The following is a 19,853-nucleotide window of genomic DNA, read 5'->3' on the forward strand; positions in this document are numbered from 1 at the left end:
AGCATGTCTGGTCCAAAGATCCAAAAGCCGAAATGCCCCAACATTCGAAACTATTTGAGTGCTGTCATCATGCCCCAAGAGGAAAATTCCACATCATGAAACCTTATTTCATGTACAAAATCATTAAAAATATCATATAGAATGACCTTCAGGCAGATAAACATGAAACATTAAAAATAAATTTCACATTTAGACTCAGAGCCCATTTTCAAGATAGATATTATGTCTATGGAAATACTCTAAAATCTATGCATAATCCGAAATGCAAAGCACAGATAGCCCTTAAGTACTCCAGATAAGGGGCACTCAACCTGTGACAAATATTTGGCAACTATTTGTTGAGTTTTATTACTTTTTAGTGCAGTAATTTCTTTGGCAAGTTCTTTAACTCAGATGAAAATGTGTGTGTGTGTGCGTGTGTGTGTTGCTGGGGATGGAACCCAGGACCTTGTACGTGCCAGGCAAGTGATCTATCACTAAACTAAACTCCCAGCCCCCTTTCTGGTTCTTTTATTTTCATAAAAGTCTATTCATCTAAAGAAGATAGCAGCAATAGTCAGAAGAATGTGTGTGCATGTTCTATAAAAAAAAAAAAAAAAAAAAAAAAAGATTCCAATTGACTGACCGAGAGAACCCCTGGACCCAGGCTGTGTTACAGGTCCTGCTAACAAGGCCCTTGTCAGTATTCTGAGCCTCTTTCTGGTATTCTGTTTACTTTGGCCTCCCAAAGATTAGGTCTCAAGTCACACGGATCTCCATGGTCTTCAGTGGCGCCACCTTCCCTTCCTTACTTTACTTATGCCTGGATCTAAGGGACATGCCAGGGGGCATGAAGTGTTTCCCTTGTGGAGCTGCAGGCAGGCCCTGGGCCATGCAGCCAGCCAGGTCGCAGGGACTCTGACCCTCACTCAACTCAGGATCAGGCAGCTTACAGACCTACTTATGACGTATACTGAGGAGCTGTCTTGGGGCCTGCTGCTTTGAAAACCCTCTTCTCCCTCCCACTGGGAGATTATAGGACACAGGCAGGCTGGAAGGGCTGTGGGAAGCTTTGGAGGTAGGAGGAGAAGGTCAGAGAGGATTGCAATATGAAGAGGCCTCCCTTTGGGGAACCCCATAGTCTTTTCCCATAAGGAGCCAGTGGTGGGCTTTCTTCTTTGATCCTTTTAGTTTTCCCATGGGTGGAGGGGGGAACCAAGCTACTGATCGGGAAGAAATCAGCCCCGGTGTGTCTTCTCCGCCCTTTCTCATCTACACTTCAGCTTCCAGGCATCTCACGGTGGCTCTGGGTGGACTCTTGGGCTCGTCTGTGGTTTTGTCAGTTTTCTTTGATTCCTCATTAGCGGCGCCATCCTCGGCCTTCTCCTCCTTCACGACCTTGGTTTCAATCATTTCCTTCTGCTGACTCTTGCTTGTGAAAGGGAAGGCTTTCACGTACCTGTAAGCACAGACATCAAGCAACAGCGAGAAACTTCCGTGAGACACACGTCACAGCAGATAACGCGGTGTTTGCCCTGGCACGGTCCCCCGGGGACCTTTATTTCAGAGGAACGCAAACACATTCCTCTCAAGCACACTTGAATGCATTCATTCATCACGTCAGTACACCCACGGGTCCACCTTCAGACTGGCCTTGCAACTCTTCCCTCCCAAACAAAGAATGAGAAATTACATACATCATACACGTTTGCCTAGGTGTTGATCTTTCCCTTTTATTTCTTGGTTTTGAAAAGGACACCCAGAGGTTGATACGTATAATCTAGATGGCTTGTGTGTACCATACCTCAGTCTGCTCGTAGGTGCCAGGTTCACCAGTGTTAGGAGCACCAGCTAGTTACTAGTTCATGTAGATAAACTAGCAATGACGACACCACCATAGCAACCAGAGACCATGGCCACAGCCAGTTGCACCCTGATATGCAAATGAGCTAACCCTAAGGTATTTATCAGGACTATGGATAAGGACTGGAGAAGAAGAGTATTAAAAAAATCACAAAAAAGTGCAGGGCGTGGTGGCGCACGCAGAGGTTGCTGTGAGTTCAAGGCCACCCTGAGACTACATAGTGAATTCCAGGTCAGCCTGGGCTTGGGTGAGACCCTACCCTGAAAAACAGAAAAACAAACAAGAAACCACAAAAAGTTGAAGCAGCTGTCACTCAAACCAGACAGGCAGACTCCAGTCACTCTCCGTGTTGACACCCGCCACAGGGCCAGAGCAGCCTGTGGGAGCCCCGGGTGGGAGCCGGCTGAGGATGAAGAGGAAGGAGAACGGCTGACCCAAGCCCTGCCCACGGACCAAGTGGCCTCCCAGGTGAGCTGCCTCGGGACTAGGCTACAGGTGAGAAGATAGGAGGAGAGAGAACCTGACCTAATTAACATGTGTGTGGAGTGAATGCGCTAATTAAATTAACATATCCACCTCTCCACTACTTAGATCACTTAACTAGGCATTCTCATTGACCAGGTCTTGATTCTCAGTGAATATTTGATCAAGAAGGAATGAAGGACTGGAGAGATGGCTCATGGTTCAAGAGGTTTGCTTGCAAAGCCTCACGGTCCCAGGTTTGATTCCCCAGTACCCACATAAAGCCAGATGCACAAAGTAATGCATACATACTTGCGGCATTCCATGCACTGGCCTGTGGCAAGGGCTGCCTGGGGTGGCCTGACTGGAGCAACATCAGGTGGCCTACCTCCTCACTCTTCCACCCATTCTAATTTGAGCTAGAAGCTCCGAATTACTGAGATTCCCTTTTTCTTCTTATTATTTTTTATATGCTCCAAGGCCTCAACCACTGCAATCAAAATCCAGACGCTTTTGCCACCTAGTGGGCATACACGACCTTGTGCTTGCCTCACCTTTGTGCATCTGGCTTACGTGGGATCTGGAGAGTCAAACACGGGTCCTTAGGCTTTGCAGGCATGTGCCTTAACCGCTAAGCCATCTCTCCAGCCCGAGATTCCCTTTTTGCATGAGCTCCTAGGTCTCTGAGCACCTTCAGGAATGGGGTGACAGACATGCGTGGGCACGCCCAGGTGTTGAACGTGGAGTTTGGAGATTCCAACTCCAGCCGTCTTCAGGTCTCTTCTGCTTGTGCAGGAAAGCACGATTGATGCTGAGCCATCTTTCCAACCCCATTTCTATTTTGATCAAATACCAATAACTTTGGAAAGGCACAAGTTGGGAGAACAACAGAAGTGTCAGGACTAGCAATGCGCCCACACCCCACCTTTTGACGTAGCAAACTGCCAGGACAGCCGCAGCACTGAAGAAGAGGAGCGCGAGCACCAGCAGAGCCGTGGGGACACCTGAGGAAAGAGAGGCCACTGGTCTTGGACTGCCACGTCGTGTGCACCGCGCGGCTAAGGGCTCAGCTTCACATGCTGGGGGAGGGGCACTGGACAGCACAGGAGAGCCTTCTCTGGGCCTATGTCTGATGTGGGACCCTCATCGACATCTTTCTTTTTTAAAATATTTTATTTTTGTTTATTTATTTGACAGAGAAAGAGGGAGGGAGGGAGGGAGAAACGGGCGAGCCAGGGCCTCCAGCTACTGCAAACGAACTCCAGACGCATGCGCCCCCTCGTGCATCTGGCTAACGTGGGTCCTGGGGAATCGAACCTGGGTCCTTCGGCTTTGCAGGCCAGTGCCTTAACTGCTAAGCCATCCCTCCAGCCCCGACAGCTTGCTTTCTTTATTAAAACCCCAACCTTGCCTGGCACACTTTCTCTATTCTACATCATTATGACAGGTAAAGTAGAGTTTATTTCCTGGGGCGCTGAGAACCCCCCTTCCCCATCTAGTCAACAAGGCTGCTGGATAAAGAGGTATCTGGACTAAAGTCATAGGCACTGAACACATGTATTTTTGCATCCACAGCAACAGATAATAATATTTCCTTTAATCTTGAGTTTTCTGCAGTGAAGCTTTTTCGTACTCATGATTTTGAGCTCAATCCTTGAGGTTCTTGTAGCTCTCAACTGCTAAGACTTTGTGAAAGTGGAGCTTGCATTAGGTTAAACATTTATGTGTGCAGTCTGGAGAGGGGGCTGGACTGCATGTCTTGTCTGTCATATATAAATACCTCTACACATATCACAGAGAGAGAGAGAGAGAGAGAGAGAGAGAGAGAGAGAGAGAGAGAGAGGGAGAGGGAGAGAGAGAAAGCGTTCACCTCCAAACCCAGCATCTTCATTCTTGCGTGCCGCCTCACTTTCATTAGAGGCTTCTGCTTCTGTAGCCACGGAGGTTGTTTCTGTCACAATTTCTGTGACGCAAACCACTTTTGTCTTCCGGGGAATGGAGGTGGAGGGCGGAGCAGGCGTGGTGGCTAGGGCAGGGGACGAAGAGTGCACAGCGGAAGCCAGGTCGGTGCCATCCTCACTGACAGCAGACTCTGCTGTGGGGGTGGCAGTTTGAATGTCCTCGTACATGGGGTCAAAGGTGGTGACGAACTCTGGCATGCATGAGTTAACCCAGGTATCTGTAAGAAGAGGGAAGATGGAGGGAGAAGTAAGAAACAGAAGGAGCTGCTCACCACCATCTTCCAGGTTCTCAGGATCCTCCAGGCCTCTGACATAGCACTCAGGGTTCCGGGCTCACCGAAACCCAAGTCCAACCTTGCCACACTTGTCCTCAGCAGCTTCGGGGCCCCGCATTTGTGATCAGACGCTGCTGGCCGGCGACCCGCAGCAGCTTGGGCTGGCCCCCGTTGCTCCTGCCATACTGAGGTCCTGTGAGCAGCTCAGCACACTTTCTCTCTCATCTGGCCCTGCTTTACGGTGCCTTATTCACCTGCCCAACCTTGGTGTGCTCTTAGCAAACTCCTCCTTGCCCTCCAGGGGTCAAATTTGCCTGGTCTTGGTCCTCAGTGTGTTTTTGATCAAGAAGGGATGAAGGGCTGGAGAGGTGGCTCAGTGGTTAAAGGCACTTGTTTGCAAAGTCTGATGGCGAGGGTTCAATTCCCCAGTACCCATGGAAAGCCAGATGTAGCTATGCATATGGGGTTCATTTACAGTGTCAGGAGGCCCTGGCATGCCCGTATTCATTCTCTCCACATAAATAAAGAAGAAAGAAACAAAGACAGAGAGAGAGAGGGAGAAAGGAAGAAAGGAGGGAATGAAGGAATGAAGGAAGAAAGAAAGAAAAAAGAAAGGAAGGAAGGAAAGAAGGAAGGAAGGAAAGTATTTTTTTTAGAAAGAATGTCTGAAGAAAGCAAAAATGAAGGAAAGGAAAGAGTAGTGGAGGAAACTATCATATATATGTGAGACCACTTCGGAACAAGATCTGCTAAAATCAAATTTCTCTGTGTTCATAAAACATGTATAAAGGGAAAAAAAGTTTACAAAAGCATGAAAAGGGAAAAAGAGGAGCATGCATTTGTTTTCAATTCTGTTTCATGTAACATAAAGGAAACATATCTGTTTAACATCATATACTGTATCAACTGTGACACCAGATGTTTAAATATCTCATTTAGCCCTTTCATCAAACCCTCATTTATTTTTTTAAAGTATCACTCATCACTTAAAATTTTTTTGTTTATTTATTTATTTGAGAGCAACAGACAGAAAGAGAAAGAGGCAGACACAGCCACTGCAAACGAACTCTAGACGCATGCGCCCTCTTGTGCATCTGGCTAATGTGGGTCCTGGGGAATCGAGCCTCAAACCAGTGTTCTTAGGCTTCACAGGCAAGTGCTTAACTGCTAAGCCACCTCTCCAGCCCCCAAACCCTCATTTATGCAGGACAATAGTAAAGTTCATAGGAATCAAGTTTGTTTGCCCAAAGTCGGTTAGAGAGCCATATATTACAACATAAATGTGTGTCTATTTTAAATCTCTGATCATTTAGAGCAGTGATATGGCATCGGCCAGAATGCTACTTATGAAAAAAAAAGTCATTCCAGCTGTGCATGGTGGCGCACACCTTTAATCTCAGCAGAGGTAGGAGGATCACTGTGAGTTCGAGGCCACCCTGAGACTACATAGTGAATTCCAGGTCAGCCTGAGCTAGAGTGAGACCCTATCTCAGAAAACAAAACCAAACAAAACAAAACAAAAAAATCATTCCATTAAGTTGATTTGCTTTTGAAAGTTAAATGAGTAGGACTAGTCAAGGTCATAAATAGCCCTGATAAGATATTTGACCACACATGTTGTAAGTCAATATTAAAAATTTTTTGTTTACAGAGAGAGAGAGAGGGAGAGAATTGGCATGCCAAGGCCTCAGCCATTGAATTCAAACTCCAGATGCCTCACCTTTGTGGGTCTGACTTATGTGGGATCTGGAGAGTCGAACATGGCTCCTTAGGCTTTGCAGGCAAGCACCTTAACTGCTAAGCCACCTCTTGAACCCAGTAAGTCAGTACTTGATTCTAGTCATTCTGCTTTGAAAATATCTCTAGTATCATAAAAAATAGCCTTGAACTTTTAGACACACTTCCCATTCCTGAGTGTGTGCCAGGCTGTCCCCTCTGAAAATGAACAGTTTTGAGAAGCAGTTGAAGAAAACACCGAGCTCAATAGACTGCATTGGGTACTAAACACACAGACATGTAAGGTAGCGCTCCTGCTTCCACGACAGAGGAAGCCTTTCTCCTTAGAGCAGAAGGCCTTTGGGCAGAATGTGGAGAACTGATGCCTTTATTCAACAGATATTTATGCAGGGCAGGAATCTGATGCACATGAGAAAAAAAAAGTCTCCATTTTTTAATGTTATGTGTGTAGACGTGTGTGCGTGCCTGCATGCACCTGTGTATATCCATGTGAAGGCCAGAGCTTAATGTCTTTCTTAATCACTTTGTATCTTGTTTTTTGAGATAGGGATTTTCACTGAACCTGGAGCTCACTGATTTGGTTAGATTAGCTGGACAGAAATCCTCATGGATCCTTCTGCCTGTGCCTCCCCAGTGCTGGAACTACAGGCATGTGACTCTACACTTGGCTTTTCTTTTTTTTTTTCTTTCATTTATTTATTTATTTGACAGATTGAGAGAGAGAGAGAGAGAGAGAGAGAGAGAGAGAGAGAGAGAGAGAGAGAATGGGCATGCCAGGCCTCCAGCCACTGCAAACGAACTCCAGATGCATGTGCCCCCTTGTGCATCTGGCTTATGTGAGTCCTGGGGAATCAAACCTGGGTCCTTTGGCTTTGCAGGCAAACGCCTTAACCGCTAAGCCTTCCCTCCATCCCTACACCTGGTTTTTCTATGTGTGCTGGAGGTCTGAACTAAGGTCCTCATGCTTGCACAACAAGTATTTCACTGACTACGTCATCTCCCCAGTCCCCAAAGTTGCAGTTTTTAAGGGGCTTCCATACCATTGGAGGGACAGAGATAATAAAAACTAAACAAGCCATGACTTCAGAGGATGGTGAATGGTGAAAAGAAAATGAGACAGAATGTGGATTGAAGTGGTAAGGGTAGAGGATGAGGGAGAGGTACTTTAGCTAGGGTGATAAGAAAAGACCTGTTAGGAAAGTGACATTCAAGGTGAGGCCTGAGTGGTTAAAAGGTAGCAGTCATTGGGGATCTAGGGCAAGAGCATGCAAAGTAACAAGAACCTGAAATGGAGTGAACTGAGGTCACTGGGTAAACAAGAAGGCCAGTGTGGCTGAGCTAGAGCTGTGAAGAGGAAACAGGATATCCGGGTCAGCAGGGGGATGGTGATCCAAGAATCCAGAAGTAGGAAAGCACAGCTGTGTTGGGAAGATGATGAGGAGCCTAGTATGGTGAAAGAGAATGGGGTGTGTATGGATGGGAATATGAAAGTCTGCAAACAGGAGATGAAGCCTGGGAGAGGCTAGTCGAGTTATCGAGATTCCTAACTGCCATGTCAATGAATTTGGAGAGTTCACTGGAGAAGAAACTTCCATCTGGAGTTCACCATCCTTCTAAAGCACACACAGAAGTTTTCACATATGTCTACTTTAATATTCAAAAGGCCTCACACTTTCCAGCATATTGTCGAACGGGAAGCCATCCAAGGCTGTGGAGCAAAACAGAGAAACGGAATTACCAGTGGAGGCATGAGAGGAAACGCAACTGCATAGAAATAGGAGAATCCAGAAATAAGATATATAAAAATATTTTTTTAAAAAAATACAGCTACAGGGCTGGAGGAATGGCTTAGCAGTTAAGGCATTTGCCTGCAAAGCCAAAGGTCCCAGGTTTGATTTCCCAGGACCCACGTTAGCCAGATGCACAAGGGGGTGCACGTGCCTGGAGTTCATTTGCAGTGGCTGGAGGCCTTGGCGCACCCATTCTCTCTCTCTCTGTCAAATAAATAATTTAAAAAAATTTTTAAATGCAGTCACAGAAAGAAAGATCTGTCTGTATGGACTGAGTAATTTCCTAACAGAGGGTTTAAGTGGGGAAGCTACACACAGAACAGCCTTTACTCTGTTTTCTGTGTGTGTGTGTGTGTGTGTGTGTGTGTGTGTGTGTGTGTGTAGGGGAAATGACATCCAACACCCCATCTGTGGTAGTTAATCTTTGTTATCATTAGAATCTCTGTACATGACTGTGAGGGATTTTCTGGAGTAGGTTAGTTGAGGTTGGAAGACCCACCCAAAAAGTGGGCACCAGCCCTCACTGCTCTCTCTCCCTGATTGCAGACGCCATGACCAGCTGCCTCAAGCTCCTGGCACCATGCCCTCCCCGCCATGATGGCCTGGAACTTCCACCTGTCAGCTGAAATAAACCTTTCCTCTGTTGCTCTTGTCAGGTATCTGGGCACAACAATGAAAAGGTAATTAATATGCCTTTCTTTGTACACAAACCAAAAAAGAGATAGAACAAAACTGTAGATAAATGGAAAGAAAGATTGGAGTAAGACCTTACTGGTTAGGCTTTTTAGATCACTGAGCCATGTAAATTTTTATCTATTTAAGAAAAATAGGGCTGGAAAGATAGATTAGCAGTTAAGATACTTGCCTGCAAAGCCAAAGGACCCAGTGTGATTCACCAGTACCCACGGGAAGCCAGATGCACAAGGTGGTGCTTGTTTCTGGGGTTCATTTACAGGGGCTTGAGGCATTGGCATGGCCATTCTCTTTCTCTCTTCCTCTCAAATAATTATAAATAAAATATTTTTTAAAAAGTAAAACAGAATAAAAGTCAAACCCTACACTGGGCGTGGTAGCCCACAGGAGAATTACTGTGAGTTGTAGGTCAGTCTGGGCTAGAATGAGACTCTTTTAAAAAAATAATAAAATTCCCAAACTGACCACAGGCAGAAGCAAGCAAAGCTGTATTTCAAGATGAGAATGTAATTACACAGGGTAGTCACTTTTTTAGTCACTTGTACATTAAGTTCCCTGATCAGACATCCTTATAGGAGACCTGTGCAGAGGTCTTGAGTTTCACTCAGTGATTTGTTTCCTAATGATATTGGCTTTGCTATTTTGAAATTGCTGTAGGATAAGCAAATATAGTTTACTAAGAACAAAGATTTTTAATATTGAAGAAAAAAGAAACAAGCATGAGGCAAAAATATTAAATTTGAATTATAAATATGAACATAAGCTCATAGTTTATACACACATGTGTACACACACACACACACACACACACACACACACACAAAAAAAAAAAAAACCACTCCTTGCTGAAAAGGACTGGGAAGCAATGGAAATTTCATCTACTAGTAATGAGAATAACTTGGCCTTGAGAATTACTTGACCTTGAGAATATTTTGTAATGACAATAACTTGACCTTGAGAATGACTTGTAATGAGAATAACTTGACTTTTGTCTCTAACTAACATTCCCCATTCAAAATAGCCAAGGTTCCTTAGAGAAATAAGCTGTTAATTCCATACCTGAAACAGAGACAGTACAGAGTGAACCTAGGACATATTGTGATCCTAGGAAAGAAGGAATTACTAAAAATAAGTAAATAAATAAATAAATTTAAAAAAGATGCAACAATCAGCTAGAAGGCCTCTCACTTGCCAGATTTGGGATTATTTAAGTATGCAAAAAATGAATAATTGTAACATTGATTATAATATACTTAAGACATTGAATAAGTAAAACGTCATGTGTTCATAGTAGTATAAGGTGGAGGAAGAAGCTCTCTCTCTCCCTCTCTCTCCGTGTGTGTGTGTGTGTGTGTGTGTGTGTGTGTATGTGTGTGTGTGTGTGACAGAGAAAGAGAGGGAGGGAGAGATTTTTTCTTTCTCACAGATGCCAGCTAACAAATATAGAGGGGAGGGAGGTGAGATTTAGAAAATTTACCACTCTGCTGCTCCCTATATCATGTCCAATCCCAACAAGAGTCATCAGAAGTAGTTTGGGGTCAGGATATTTGCATGATACCAAAATATTACATCACAGATTGTCTACTAATTACAATGGCAAAGACCTACCTATTATAATTGCATTAGAAATAACTGGAAAGTTACCGCCTTAATGAAATGATCAAAGTTAGAATAATTAATAATAGGACACACTGACATTAGGCACCTTGTGTTGTGATATGATCCCAAGCACACAATATTGTCTACAAAATATTTCTGCAGAACACATTGACCAGGAATTTAAAGGCAGCCCTTGAGCTTTGAGGATAAAGGAAATACAGGGATGTGAGTACACAGAAAGCAACAGGAAACAGAAGCACCAAGTCTTCTTCCTCCTTTGTGTTTAGTCTTAAGGGGTGGGTATCGCAGCATCCCAGTGATAGCTGGCAAGAGGGCCAGGCACATAAAAGGCCAGCTGACAAGCATGGGCTGTTTATGAGATAACCACAGAGATCACCGATTCCGCAGCTTAACATAACAGGCAGGAGAGACGGAGAAGACCAGCAAAGACTGCAGACACCTCACTGGGCTGGAAGAAGAGTCGGTTGGCAGTTTAGATTCTGCCACCGAGTGACCATGGTTTGTAGGCGCTAACCCCCATTCAAAACTATGGTCATTTCATCTGGGAAGTGAGGGGATGGGACAGGTGTCTGCAAGGGTCCTTACTGTGCCAAAGCCCCCCTGGTGCAGAGAACTGTTTGGCTTTTCTTCTCCTCCTCCTTTTTTTTTAAAAAATTTTTTTTTTAAATTTATTTATCTGAGAGCGACAGACACAGAGAGAAAGACAGATAGAGGGAGAGAGAGAATGGGCGCGCCAGGGCTTCCAGCCTCTGCAAACAAACTCCAGACGCGTGCGCCCCCTTGTGCATCTGGCTAGCGTGGGACCTGGGGAACCGAGCCTCGAACCGGGGTCCTTAGGCTTCACAGGCAAGCGCTTAACCGCTAGGCCATCTCTCCAGCCCCTCCTTCTTTTTGGAAAATATTTTATTTTTATTTGTTTACTTATTTGTCAGAGAAAGAGAGAAAGAGAGAGAGAGAGAGGGAAGGAGGGAAAGAACTGGTGCACCAGGGCCTCCAGCTGTACACGATTCGTGCGCCCCCTTGTGGCTAACATGGGTCCTGGGGAATCGAACCTGGGTCCTTTGGCTTTGTAGGCAAACACCTTAACCACTAAACCATTCCTCCAGCCCTTCTTCTTTTTTTTACTAGTGTTTTTTATTGACCATTTATATCTTGGATCTGAGAGAATGATTTTGAAATTTATCTTGTGTATTGCTGTCCAGCACCTAATTTTATTATTACTATTATTTTTATTAACAACTTCATGATTATAAAAAATATCCCATGGTAATGCTCTCCCCCCCCCCCACAATCCCCTTTGGAACTCCATTCTCCATCATATCCCATTCTCCTCTTAATCTGTCTCACTTTTATTTTGATGTCATGTCTTTTCCTCCTATTATGATGGTCTTGTGTATATAGTGTCAGGCTCTGTGAGGTCACGGATATCCGGGCCATTTTGTGCCTGGAAGAGCACATTGTAAGGAGTCCTACCCTTCCTTTGGCTCTTACATTCTTTCTACCACCTCTTCCGCAATGGACCCTGAGCCTTGGAAGGTGTGCTACAGATATCAGCACCTAATATTTATAAGGTCAGAAATAAGAGTATGTGTGAAAAAAATGAATCACACAGTGTTCTTATGGCAAACCGAGTATTTCATGAAAGCTTTCTGAGAAATGACTGAAGTAAACTGCGGAGGCTGGGCAACAAAGGTCTGCAGGCAAGAGTAAGGAGATGACTACAAACCACAAGCAAACCAGTTCTCGTCTCTAGGCTTCAACTGCTACCTTCATAAAAAAGGGAGGTTGGAGCCGGGCTTGGTGCATACCTTTAATCCCAGCACTCGGGAGGCAGAGGTAGGAGGATTGTTGTGAGTTCGAGGCCACCCTGAGACTACATAGTGAGTTCCAGATCAGCCTGGGTAAAGCAAGACCCTACCTCAAAACAAAAACAAAGGAAGGGAGATATTGGGTTTGGGCTTTGTTCTTTAAAAGGTCAGATGCAGCCGGGTGTGGTGGCACAAGCCTTTAACCCCAGCACTCAGGAGGCAGAGGTAGGAGAATCACAGTGAGTTTGAGGCCAGCCTGGGAATACAGAATGAGGTCTAGGTCAGCCTGGGCTTGAGTGAGACCCTACCTCAAAACAAAACAAAATGTCAGATGCACCATCTGAGTTCTTCTCCTGTACAGGCATGTGGGATGGTAGATATAGCATGATTTCAGAGGTAGATCAGAGCGGGAGTCTTTGCAATGTTTGGATGTGGCTTGAGTGTAGCCCCTCGGGTGTTGGAAGTCTGTCCCAGTGTGTCAATGCTAAGGAGTTGTTGGGACCTTTAAGCCTAGCAGCAGGTCAATGGTGGTGCTCCCTTTGAAGGAATAGACATAGTTCTCCTGGAACCCTGCTTGGTTCTGGAGGCTGGGTTGTTATCTTGATTATTCCCTGGCTTCCAGTCTCATCAAGGGATCGTTCCTTCTCACTCACATGCCTGCCTGTGTGAGGCCACAGTGTCCTCTCCAGATCAGAGCTGCTGCTGGGGCCATGCCTCTTCAAAATGGTGAGCTACGAAGCCCCCCCCCCATTTTTTCTTAGTTTATTTTTAAATTTTTTATTTGAGAGAGAGGGAAAGAGAGAGAATGGATGTGCCAGGGCCTTCAGCCACTGCAAACGAACTCTAGACACGTGCATCCCATTGTGCACGTGTGCAACACTGCATGCTCACGTCACTGTGCGTCTGGCTTACGTAGGGCCTGGAGATCTGAACATGAGTTCTTAGGCTTCACAGGCAAAGTGTCTTTAGTGCTAAGCCATCTCTCCAGCCCCCCCCCCCCCCCGCCGCCACCACCATTTCTTTATAAAGTACCAGCTTGAGGTATCTCTCAACACAGAGATGTTAGACACCTATACTGAAGCCGCCTGACCTAGTTCTCCTTGCCTGAAGACTAGGGATGAGAAGACGTCCCACAGGCTTCAGTGAGATAACCAACCCACACATGGCTTTGTGCAGAGTGGAAACATCACACCCACATGGAGATTCGTTTTCTTCCCTACTTCCTGTTCATTGTATAGAAAGTCAGGTGGCAGAGGTGGTAACTAAGCCTCCTGGGATGCCTGCCTCTTAGGTCACCAGTCAGCCATGCTTTCCCTAGCATTTTCCCTTGAGGGGCATGTTGTCCCCTGTAGACTGGACATGAGAGACAGTCTTGGGAGAATCAGAATGACCATTGGTCTGAGTGCTTCTGATGCTGCCCAGGCTCACCTGTCCCAGACAGGTCACAGGACTTGAACCACCCAGAGAATTCAGGCCACTGCTGTGGGTCTGACTTACCCGATGAGTTGTAGCAATACGCTCTGAACTTCTGGTTAACCGGCGCTTTCCAAATCAGGACTCCCTTCCCATTTTTCCCACACTTGGGGTTTGGGAAAATTCGAGGGATGACAGAAAACCGTTCTCCAACCCATCCATAGCTGCAAAAGAACACACGTGGGTTAGATGGGCGTGTGTTAGGAGGCGCTGCGTCTATTGCTGACCAAGAACACAGAGCGTGGGCAGCTCCCGCGAAGACAGCTGTTCATTACCTGCAAGTCTCGAAGCCAGACTTCTGTGCAGCTTCCACCTGGTCTTTGCTGGCCAGTGTGAGTCCCAGCAGTTGGCAGGCTTCCCTGGCTTCTGTGAAATTCAGTTGAGGGTTTACCCTTCTGCCCACCACGGTGACCCCCATAATTCTGCACGGTGTCGAGATGGAAAGCTCTGGAAAGAAATCACAAGGTCCTCAGGTTGCTGTTGGCTTTGTTTCCAGACCTTAAGCACCTCCTTCTTTGCAGGAAGAGACAGTCTTGATGTGGCAGAAGTCTGGATGGTTGTATTGAACTTGGAAACAAGACAGAGGCCAGGAATATGGCAGATGGTCTGCTGGGTTACATGGAAGCTTGCTCGTCCAAGGTGACAATCCCAGCAGACCAGAGTCCATCTGATCCCTGTGCATTAAGGAGCAGTTCATCACCAGGGTCTTTGACTATGTGGTGACGGGTGGAGTCTAGACAATACAGTTGCAGCTAGCCTTTTTTTTTTTTTTTTGCAGTCTGTATCAGAAAGCAACTGAGATGTCAACAAATATAGACCTCAAGTCTCTGGTTACTAAAATAGCTGTTTTTTTTTTTTTTTTTTTTTTTCTGAGGTAGGGTCTCACTCTAGCTCATGCTGACCTGGAATTCACTATGTAGTTTCAGGGTGGCCTCAAACTCTTGGTAATCCTTCTACCTCTGCCTCTCCAGTGCTGGGATTAAAGGCATGCCCACCATGCTTGGCTACAGAATAACTCCTTTAAAAAAAATTATCTATTTATTTGAGAAAGAGAGAGAAAGAGAGAATGTGCATACCAGAGCCTCTCGCCACTTGCAGATGAACTCCAGATCCATGCTCCAACATGTGCATCTGGCTTATGTGGGTTCTGGGGAATCAAACCTGAGTCCTTGGGGTTTGTAGGCAAGCATCTTGGCCGCTAAGCTATCTTTTTGGCCCCAGAATAACTCTTAATACAAGTAATAGGAGGAATGCGGTTGGGGACAGGGCTGTTTATAAAAGGGGCCGAACTGTACTTTTACATAGTGTAAACTAATCTAAGCTGCAAGTATTTTCTGACCGCTAGGGGGCAGGCTTACTTGGCCGTTCCTGGAGGTAGCTAGCTGGACAGGAAGGAAATCTTGTATGTCAAAGAAACTAACTAAAGGAAGTGGAGTTTCAGAACCAGACCAGGGCTAGCCTAAATTGTTTGCTAGCTCTGTGACCTTGGGCTACTGTATCTCTTTGAGCCTTGGGTTCCTTATTTGTAATATAGAGAATAACATTACTGCTAGGGTAGTGAGAGTTACATGAAGGAATTCTAGTAAAATCCGCACAGCACAGCCCCGGCTACCTCCCATATAACCATAGAGAATAGGGCACTGCGTTTCCAAAGCATGTTGGTTTTACTCTACCGATTTACATTCTTGTGAAAGCTGAGGCAGGGCAGCGTTAGGATACAAAGAGCGTTTTTTCACCCAAAGTCTCCTGGAGTTGGAAACTGGGATTTATAGACCTGTTTCCATATTGCATTATACTCAAAGACCTAATCCAGCAGGCACCACTGTGGGCTATTCACGGCCTGCGTCCTGTTGGACTTCCTCTGTGAAGGTCCATGGAAGACTCTTGGGTAGTGGTTGCAAGGCTCTGCCAGGATGCCCAGGTGTCTTGACCATTTTCTAGGTTGGTATCTAGAGGAAGTCTCTTCTTGCAAACAGACAGAGAGCATCTGTGGGTGCCCCATGGGATCCAGCTGTGTTCCAGAGCAGTGACAAAGGGTGGGGATGAGTGTCTTAGGTGCAAGCGGCCCGTTGGTTTCCAGGTTCTGCTCTCACCAGGCAAGACCAGAGCATCAACGCCCCAGATGGAAGGTTTTATGACTGGGGTGACAGCAGCCCCACGGGACTGTTCAGTATGTGCCACCTGTATGACCATGCATTGGTGTTGATATTAACACAATGCCAAAAGTAACCCTAACACCTTCCATCTTCGGCTGATACCCTGTGCCAAGACCTGCCACTTTTAAGAGAAAAGTTGAGACTCAGGGAGATTAAAGTACTTTTCTACACCCAAGGACATGGGACAATGGACAATTTGGGGGCATAAAACTAATTTTGCCTGCCTCTGAACCTCAGTTCTTCACTATGACAGTAATCTGTTCTCACTGTGCTGTGGGGATATAGGCACGCATTCATTCACTTGTCTTAAAATGTAATCACACCTCATCAAAACGGAGATCCAGAGGCTACAGAGAAAGCAATACTAAGTCAGATCCCTATCTTGCCCACAAAGCTCAAGGAGCATTCCAGAAGAGGGGGCAGAAAGATTTCAGGAGGCTCAGAGTGGGTGAAAATAGCCAGATAAACTGTGTTTTCAGGCAGAGACTGACTAAAGCTTCTTGGTCCTCACAATGAATACAAGAACCCCACCACAACCCTCTACAAAACTGGGGTGGGGAGAGGGGGTCTATATGTGAAATGCTTATAAAACACATCAGGTTTAAATTAAATTTTGTAAAAAAAAAAAAAATAGCTGAGAGATAGCCAGTTCAAAACCTTGCTATCTCTCAGAGCTTGTATTGGGTGTGTTTAAAAAAAAAAAAAGCCAACAAAAAGGGTTTACTTAATTACACTATAAAGTTATCTTGCTACTTATTATATTTAATCTTTACATTAAGTATTATTTAGAGCTGATGTGTATTATTATAATCCTAGTTACTTGGGAGGCTGAGGCAGCAAACTGCAATTTCAAAGCCAGCCTAAGGCAACATTTCAAATATACGTGTGTGTGTGTGTGTGTGTGTGTGTGTACGCGTGCACACACGCATGTGTATACATGCATATGTACATTAAGAGCAATGATAGTTTTCTTTTGGGCGAAGAGATCTAACACTAGCTAGTTCTGCTGTTGTTAATTGTCTGTTGTAACTATGGGAAAGTCAGTGTTTTTACCTGAAGAATGGGGTTATCATATCATGCCAGGAGATTCTTTTTACATGTGAGTGTGTATGTGACGTGTAGTGTGCTCATGTGTGTGTGTGTGGGGGTGCACATGCTTGTAGCAGCCAGAGGTCTACAGATGTCTTCCTCAGTTGCTCTTGGCCTTAGTATGTATTTATTTTGGAGAGGAGCAGGTGAGTCAAACTGTATTAAAGAAAGGAGAATGGAAGAACACAGCTCCCCACTGACTGTAGCGGGAGCCGGGGGGCAGAACAGGCTGCCTTAATCTTCTATTTGAGACGGGATCTCTCATTGAGGGAGAACTCACCAATGCGGCAACATTAGGTGGCCAGAACGCCCCAGGGACCCTCCCGTCTCTGCCTCCCCCACCCTAGGCACACACTGCTGAGCCAGGCTTTTGTGTGGGGGTGCTGGTGATCCAAATGCAGGCCCTCACATTTGCACGGTCGGCATTTTACCCACTGAACCATCTTCCCAAACCCCTTGCCAGGATTTTTATTTGGAATCCAATTAGATGACTTGTTCTTAGCAGAGCCCGGGTCTATAGAAGTTGGTAAATATGTGAATTTTACACTTTCCTATTTCATTTAGAAATAAAAAACAGAGAGCTGGAAAACAGGGCATGCTCTAGTAATTCTTATTAAGATTTCTTAGAGCGGTGTGTGGTGCACGCCTTTAATCCCAGCACTCGGGAGGCAGAGGTTGGAGGATCGCCATGAGTTCAAGGCTACCCTGAGACTACATAGTGAGTTCCAGGTCAGCCTGGGCTAACCCTACCTTGAAAAGCCAAAAAAAAAAAAAAAACCCCACATTTCTTAGAAAATAGCAGTAGAGTAGAAGACAGAGCTGGATTTAATGCCAAGTTTGAGTTTCTGCCACCTACATGATATTGGACAAGCCCCATGGCCACACTAAGATTTTTTTTTTTTTTGTCTAGAAAATATTTTCTTAAGAGGGGAGTTAATGAAACTTTACATAGGTTTAACTTGGAATGTCTTCATAATAGTACTCCAAAAAATTCCTATCTGAGAGCTGGAGAGATAAGACGTGTTGCAAAGCCTAACAGCCTGGGTTCGATTCCCCAGTACCCATGTAAAGCCGGATGCACAAAGTGGTGCATCTGGAGTTCCTTTGCAGCAGCTGGAGGCCTTGGTGTGCCCATTCTCTCTTCTCTCTCTCTCCTTGCAAATATAGATTTTTTAAAAAGTTTCTATCTGTATCCACTCCCTTTCATCACCACTGATCCCACAATCGTGGTGACAGTAACTTTCTGCTGCTATCAAGCATTTAATTTCCTTAGGAAAATTTTTACAATTTTTGAGGAGGGAAGTAAGAGAGTGTGGTAGAGTCATTGTTAAGAACGATTGTTGCTGGGCATAGTGGTGCATGCCTTTAAGTCCCAGCACTTGGAAGGCTGAGGTAGAAGGACTGCTGTGAGTTCAAGGCCAGCTTGAAACTAATTCCAGATCAGCCTGGGCTAGAGCAAGACCCTACCTCAAAAAAAAAAAAAAAAAATCCATGGGCTGAGGATGTGGCTCCATTGGCAGAGTGCTGCCTAGGATGCACAATGCCCTGAGTTCAATCCCCAGCACCACATAAACTGGGTGTGGTGATGCCAGCTTGCAATCCTAACACTGGAGGAATGGAGGCAGAAGAATTAGGAGTTCAAGGTCATCTTTGGCTAGATAGTGAGTTTGAAGCCAGTCAGGACTCGATCAGACCATGACCCCAGCACTCCCTAAAAAAAAAAAAGAAGGAAGGAAGGAAGGAAAGAAGGAAGGAAAGAAGGAAGGAAGAAAGAAAAAGAAAAAGAAAATGATTTTCCAAGAGTTGCAATAATGGTAGCACTATGGGAGAGTGGAGTAGGTTCTTCGGGTGCATGCAAAGAGGACCCAGTTTATTTAAAAATAATAGTTCTGGTGTTGGGATGTAGGAGGAACCCCAAGTCCTATAATTCTCCCTTCTACTATAAAATTAAAATGCACCAATATAAAAATGAACTACAAATGTCTGTTACTGACATATTTTATGTCTCAAGGCATCTTCCAGCAAGGAAGAATTTCCCTTTAATAAAAGTGCTCATATTTTCATCTACCCAGAACTGTAACAAGTGATTTGTGGTTTCAAGTTTTTGCTCATGGTGCAGAATGAGGTCCCCATGCAGGCGTCTCAGAAGCCCAGAAACCTCTCCTTTGGTAGGGAGTTGCCAGCAAATTTTTAAACTTTTTTTTTCCCAAATATTTTCAGTCAATTTGCTGCATATTAAATCATTGTTTTCCATATATGGAATGGTAAACCTGAAGTTAAAATAGCTATGCAAACATAATGAGCCAATATTTAGTAAATGTTACCCATTTTCTCCCAGGCTTAGCAATTGCTTTAAAAGTTTCACATTCATGAATGAAACAGTTTATAAAACAAATTACTTTTCATCTTTTATTTCAAACTCTTATTACTAAAAGCATTCCATAATTAAAAGTAACTTTCCAAGTGATATAAGGGCAAATGTAAATCATTTTGGTAAAGTTGACATTATGGTGAAAACATTTCTGGTAAAACAATATGTATGGACTTCTCTCTTCCATTGACCTCAAGGGTCACCCCCATTCCCAACCATCCCAAATGTCCAAGAGCTGAGTGGGCTTACAGTAGGTTACAAGACCTTGTCTTGCCTCAGTTTAGAATCCTGGAAAGAGACCTACCTTGCATTTGGACAGAGCCTTCAACCAGGAGCCTCGTGGTCCAGACGGAGGCCACAAGCAACAGCAGGCTGAGGCTCTTGGCCATGGTGCAAAACCCTCAGACCCGGGGCAGCTCTGCAGAAGGCCACCGGCAGTAAAGAGAGCAGATGCTCAACCAGGCTGGTTGGAGCGTTCTGGAAATCTGTTGAGGATTTCCCTGCTTTCAAGCTTCTGACTTGTCAAAGTCACTGGAGGAAATGAGTGACATCCCTTGAACGCCCAGGCTGTACTT

The 19,853-nt window shown here is 45.1% G+C and overlaps 1 protein-coding gene across 1 annotated transcript; it reads right to left on the reverse strand.

Moving 5' to 3' along the window:
• Window positions 1–594: 594 nt before the first annotated feature.
• Window positions 595–19,853, reverse strand: Lyve1 (lymphatic vessel endothelial hyaluronan receptor 1). The gene is made up of 6 exons (XM_004650870.2): window positions 19,583–19,853; window positions 13,938–14,109; window positions 13,687–13,826; window positions 4,176–4,484; window positions 3,231–3,309; window positions 595–1,438 (listed from the first exon to the last, which is right to left on the reverse strand). The coding sequence occupies exons 1-6, from the start codon at window positions 19,665–19,667 to the stop codon at window positions 1,252–1,254; spliced, it is 972 nt and encodes a 323-aa protein (XP_004650927.2). The 5' UTR covers window positions 19,668–19,853; the 3' UTR covers window positions 595–1,251.

The sequence above is a fragment of the Jaculus jaculus genome, chromosome 3 (genome assembly GCF_020740685.1).
Source record: "Jaculus jaculus isolate mJacJac1 chromosome 3, mJacJac1.mat.Y.cur, whole genome shotgun sequence".
In the NCBI taxonomy this organism is placed as follows: Eukaryota; Metazoa; Chordata; class Mammalia; order Rodentia; family Dipodidae; genus Jaculus; species Jaculus jaculus.